Raw genomic sequence first — 6,000 nt, forward strand, 5'->3', positions numbered from 1 at the left:
CCACAATACCTTAGTATCCATATTCACTGCTCCTCTCTTTTACCCCGCACCTCTGTTGTTGCAGCCTAGAGGTAGCGCGGCACGTATATGGCAAACGCCAGCTGGCGCCTGACATTGTAAACAAACACACGACCACCCCACCTCGCAGAATATCAACTGCAACACCATGGCAGCGACCAAGAACGAAGTCCCCAAATCCTCAGCATGGCTGCTGGAGAAAGCTCAGAATGCTGCGAAGGCGTCTGGTACTGGACCAGAAGCCGTCGCGAGGATCCTACAAAAGACGAACGAGCAGAAGCAAGCGAACAACGAGGAGCATCAGAAGAGGATGAGCCTTCTGAGCAAGAAGATGACGGAGCTGGGAGCAAAGCATCAAATGAACCCGTTCAAGAATGCGGAGCAACCTGTCGCGGCGGACACCATCGCCGTCACGCCCAAGGTCATCAAGCCAGCGCAGCAGGGTTTAAAGCGTAAGCTTCCAACATCTCCCGGTGCGAAGCCTGTCGATCCGCCGGCTAAGAAAGCGAAGGTCCAAGAGAATCTCCAGCCTCGAGTTCAAGACAAGTCCAAGGCGAAGGAGGCCGTCTCCCAGAAGCCAAAAGACGACACCTCTAACAAAGCAAAAGAGAATGCTACAGAGCCGAGCAAGTCGAAGGTCCAAGTTCAGATTCAAAAGAAGCCGCAGCCGAACGCCGACACGCACAAAAAGCTAAAAGTAAATACGAAGGAGCTGGGCAAGGCGCCGACTAAGTCTTCGACCCCAACTCCGACCCAGAAGAAGCCACAGGAGAAGGAGACGAACGAGCAGATCGATGTTCAGAGCTTGTGGAAGATGAGGAAGCAGAGGGAGCCTCTTAAGGACTCGCCAAAGAGTGCGACGTTTGCAGAATCATCGACTGCAGGCGCTTCACGGGAGCGGTCAGCTGCTACATCTTCAAGGGCCGCAACGCCAGCAACACCGGCAACGCCAACAAACGCATCAGAATCAGAGATCGTGCCATCAAACGACCTCTTCGTCTCAGACGATCCAGACGACAAGTATCCCATTGCAAAATCCCTCCCAGCATGGTACACCTCCATCACCATCAAAGACCCGCGCATGGAAGCCATGACCAAAAAGCGGCCCCTCGCCCTCGTAACCCTCCAAGCCCTCAAAGCGGCCTTGACAGATTGTGAGAAGCCAGGAAAATCCCAGATCGAACTCGAAGCCCTCTACGACAAGATCCGCGATTTCATTCACAAAGCCGAAATCGACCTTCAGGTCAACACCGTTCTCCTCCGCAAAGCCATGACCCTAAGCCCCGACTACGGTCTACCCCGCATCTTCAAACCAGGCACGAAGTTCCCGTGGGATCTCAAGGCGGATGCGTATCAACTTTACAAGCGCTGGTACAAGGGCGATTTGAATCAAGATATACTGCGCGGTATTGCGCCGCACAAAGGGGATAACAGGACGAGTGATCGCCTGGATGAGACGTACCGTGCTCTGTTTCCTACGACCGCGAAGTACTATGGCGAGGGCGAGTTGGTGCTGGGGCAATGGTGGCCTACGCAGCTTTGCACAGTGCGCGACGGAGCCCATGGATCAGCCCAAGGCGGTATCTACGGTGAGCGCGATAAAGGCGCCTACTCCATCGTGCTCTCCGGCGGAAACCCATACCACGACGTCGACAACGGGGATACCATTGAATACTCCGGCACCGAAGGACGCAACGGCACGCCTACGGAGAATACCGCTCATCTGATCAAATCGGCCGAGTTACTCAACCCCATCCGCGTCATCCGGTCTGCGCAGCTTAATAAAAAGAACCCGTACCGCCCGGAACTGGGGCTGAGGTACGACGGGCTTTATGTGGTTAGGGGGTATACGTGCACGGATAGGGAGAAGGCGATGTATCGGTTTCGGCTCGAGAGGTGTGAGGGGCAGGAGGGGATTCGCTGGCAGGGGAAGGCGAAGAGGCCCACGGAGTATGAGTGTAGGGAGTTTAGGCGGTTGAAGGATAAGGGTGTTGGTGTTGGTTGGTAGGCGGAGACGGAGGTGGGGTTGGAGATGGGAAGGGGAATGGGAGGTTGTGGCGCCATGGCGTGTCGTGTTGTCACAGCTTCATGGCGGGAGATGGGTTGTTCTGGAGTGTGTTTCACGGTGCTCCCGTACTTGTGGCAGATGCAAAACTTGTTCGGGTTGATGGCAGGTATGGCGACGGTGGTGGTGATGGCGGATATACCGTTCCCTTTCTTTCCTCTGTCTTCACTCCAGGCGTTTCTCAGGATACCCGTTGTTCGCTCATCAAAAGTGCAGGAGAGCAAACTGGTCAGTTGACGACAGAGACGTCTGTTTGCACAACAACAGCATATGTAGTTTCCTTGGGGTGTATATAAAAATAGGAAGTGGTTTTGTAACAAAGTCTAGTCTGTAATCGCGCATATGTAGCTACGCTACGCAACGATCAAAATCGAGAGATCAAGACTGTCTCGGGCTGTAGGATATGCCTCTTTCCCGTACGAACAACCTCTTTTTCTGAAAAAAACATATCATCATTCACAAACTCATCTCCATATACCCGGGTATGTCTACTCCAAAACAAGCAGAAACAAAACGCTATGCCAAACGCCATCCCTTCATTCACAATCCCAATCATGAACACATCACATCCATAACCCCCTCAAGCCTTCCCCTCAACAACCTGCCCCAGCGCCTCCCCCTCAACCACCGCATCCCCAGGCCCCTTCCCAGCACTCCCCACCTTCTCCAACGGGCTCATAACCTTCTCCTCCCCCCTCCTCTCCTCCCCATCCACACTAACATTAACCCAACCCCTCACACTATCCTTCGTCCTACTCAAAATCGTAGTATCATTAACCAAATTCCAGCTCTTCGCCGGCGGCCCAGCCTCATCCTCCAATTCCAAATCCGCCGCACTCGTATTCGCAACCCTCGCCCCATTCTCCCTCAGCATCTGCAATATCGCGCGTGTGTTGAGCCTGAGTACGCGTTCAGGTTCCTTCGCGCCGAAGACTTTGGTTGTGACCCAGGGGAACAGGACGCCGAAATCGGATTGGGAGAGGTGCGCTGAGGCGATGGGGTAGAAGATGTGGGGGCCTGGTTGGTTTGTGTGTTTCGAAGATTGGGGAGAAGGAGGAGATAAGATGGATTTCGTCTCGCGGAAGTTGGAGGACCAGTTGTAGAAGCCTTCGGAGGCGATGGCTAGCAGGTTCTTGCCGCCAGACGGGGAATCATAGCAGGGCATGGGTTTGGAGCGGAGCCAGCTTGTGGCGGGGCTTTGGATGGGGAGGGTCCAGAGGTCGAGGAGGGTGACGGAGTTGCGGGGTGTGATTTGTTGGACTAGGCTGGAGTCTGAGGAGGGGGTGTAGAGGGGTTTGTAAGACGGGGTGGACGTTTGGGGGCGGTGGTAGACGGATTTTACGAATTGCACCATTGTGCATGCGCCGAAGGAGTGGCCGGCGTAGCTGATGGAGCCGGGCTCGTGGATGTTGAGGATGTTGGAGAACATGCTGAGTAGGTTCTTTCCCTTGGGTTGGTCTTGCGCTACGTTCTTGAGTTTACGTCCTTCGTCGATTTTCAAGACTGCATCGTGTACCATGCCCAACTCCCATAGCCGTATCTTCAGTTGCTCGTCTCGTGCCTCATATACTTCTGTGCTCGCCTTGTGCGCAATGGATCGGTAGTCGACGCGCTTCGTCTTCTGCTTCTCCTCGGGCGTGTGGTGTATGGCGAGAGGCGAGCTGCCATCGCGATGGTCTGCTGCTACCACTACGATTCCGTGACTTGCGAGTGAGCCGCAGATGTGCGAGTATGCGTTCCGTGTGCCTCCCAGTCCGTGGGAAAACATCATAACGGGCCATCGATCGGACTTCGGCGGGGGAGCGAGGAGTTCGGCGTTTTGGTGTACAGGCATGGAAATGTAATACAGTAGTTGTGGCATCAATCTAGACAACTATCAGCATCATGCTCATCCCATTCGCATCCCAAGGTACTTACGAGAAAACACTCGCAAACGCGCTATTCGCCCCCAGAAACCTCGCATAAGCACTAATGTATTCCCTCTGCGGACTCGGTATCCATCTCACAGCCTTCTCGTTGCTGTCTTGATTACACGGGTAGAAGATGCGGAAAGCGACAGTTGGCAGATCCGCAGGAGGCGCATCCGCGCTCGGGCTGTCCAGGTCGCTCGTGGGTATCTCTACATCCACAGAACCGACTTTGTACGGTCCCGTATGCGGCGGGAAGCCCGGCGTGGGATTCAATCGATGGAGCCACGACATATCGGCAATCGCAAGCGGGTTCGCTGTCCCGACCGGAAGTCGTGAGGGGAGAGCGCGGGTAAGAGATCTAAAAGCGCGTGAGAACGACAGTATGATTGTCAAAAACCGTAATCTAGACAATCTTGGATCTTCAATCGTAAATCTATAAAAGAATCAAACAGGCCGTAAGAATGGGGGTGTACGAAAGTAAGTTGTGGAGAGGAAAGATCTAGATCAGAAAACGGAGCCGCACCCACACGCCTATATCATGGAAATCTGAAGAAACATGCCAGTGACGCACAAAAGCCCATGCTCGCCGCTTACGCTACTGCCAGGGCACCAACCGGAAACTGGGCATCCATCCTCGGAAGGGCACGCGACCCCCGAGTGCTTAGCCCGTCCGCCGGTGCCATCCATGACTGTGGCAAAGTACGACGTAAATTCGAGATGCCGAGGTTTCGGACGCGTGACGGCGGATCCAGAAGTTTCCCCAACGCGTCAGCATGCAAGATATGGGACATACTGTGGGAAGTCTTCTGAGTGCAGGATTCTATATTAAGATAAATATATAAGCTAGTAGGTATTATTAAAAAAGTATCTAAGTCTAGTATAGCTTTTTACTAGTTTTAAAAAAGTTATAATATAAAAGTATATAATATATTCTTAGTAGAGAAAGCTTAGGCTAAGCTTTATAGCTTAGTACCTAAGAATTACTTAGTAAAGTAGCTTTTTTTATAGTAATTAAGTAATAATAATACTTTATATATAACTATAAAACTTATAATAAATAACTATAGCTTACTATTATAGTAATTAGTGCCTTAAGCCTAATTTAGTTATTTTTATAGTAAAATAATATTAAAAGATATTAAAAAATGTTAAAAGACTTTAAGCTAGTTCTCTTTAGAACTACTAAATAATTTTAATATTAATTTAGTATATATTACTATAGTAATATAGTTATTTTAGCTTATAGACTTATTCTATACTTACCTATATAACTTTTCTTATACTATAACTAGAAATAACTAGAAATAACTAAGATAATATATAGTAATAGGTATAACGCTAATAGAACTAGCTATATTTATTCTTTATTAACTATAATATAACGCTGTATTAACTTTCTAGTACCTAATAATAATAACTACTATTTTTAACTACAAAGCTTTATAGCTATTATAGTAGCTATCTACTTAAGTATAGTAATACTTAAGAGACTATCTATAAACTTCTTTTTATTATTATTTAATACACTATTAAGATAGCTAATAATTCTATTTAAGGCTCTAATTTATAACTTTATAGTATTAGAAATAAATCTAAAAAAGCTTAGTTCTATAGTTAACACTAGTCTATATATAAATATATAGATATAGATAGCGTAGGCTTCTAGCGTATCTAAGGTAATAGAATAGCTCTAATTAATATTAATAATAAGCTTAAAGTAGTAGAAGAACTTATATATATTAGTAGTAAGTTCTTTAATAGCAAGACTAGTAGAAAGAAGAATTAATAGTCTTACGCTAGGTAAATACGTCTATAAGATAGTAGTAATAAAAGCTTTAGAAGCTTTAATAAAAGTGTTAGTAAAGTAGCTCTTTATATATTTTAGAACGCTTTTTATAGTACTTAAAACGTTAGGTATTATATTATAGATAATATCTTATTCTATAGCTACTAGAATAGCTTTTAAAATAGCCTCTCTAATAGTTTCTCTTTTAGTAGATATAGAGT

At 47.8% G+C, this 6,000-nt stretch overlaps 2 protein-coding genes across 2 annotated transcripts; one reads left to right on the forward strand and one right to left on the reverse strand.

Moving 5' to 3' along the window:
* Nucleotides 1-166: 166 nt before the first annotated feature.
* J4E79_010324 (uncharacterized protein) lies at nt 167-2,026 on the forward strand (the record flags this gene model as incomplete). The annotated part of the gene is made up of 2 exons (XM_049359163.1): nt 167-1,836; nt 1,981-2,026. 2 exons carry the CDS (start codon nt 167-169, stop codon nt 2,024-2,026), a joined length of 1,716 nt encoding a protein of 571 aa, XP_049206541.1.
* A 637-nt stretch (nt 2,027-2,663) lies between these two features.
* On the reverse strand, nt 2,664-4,284 carry J4E79_010325 (uncharacterized protein; the record flags this gene model as incomplete). The annotated part of the gene is made up of 2 exons (XM_049359164.1): nt 2,664-3,948; nt 4,001-4,284. The coding sequence occupies 2 exons, from the start codon at nt 4,282-4,284 to the stop codon at nt 2,664-2,666; spliced, it is 1,569 nt and encodes a 522-aa protein (XP_049206542.1).
* Nucleotides 4,285-6,000: the final 1,716 nt, after the last annotated feature.

This window comes from Alternaria viburni (assembly GCF_023758015.1).
Source record: "Alternaria viburni strain BMP 2772 chromosome Unknown scaffold_29, whole genome shotgun sequence".
NCBI classification, from domain to species: domain Eukaryota; kingdom Fungi; phylum Ascomycota; class Dothideomycetes; order Pleosporales; family Pleosporaceae; genus Alternaria; species Alternaria viburni.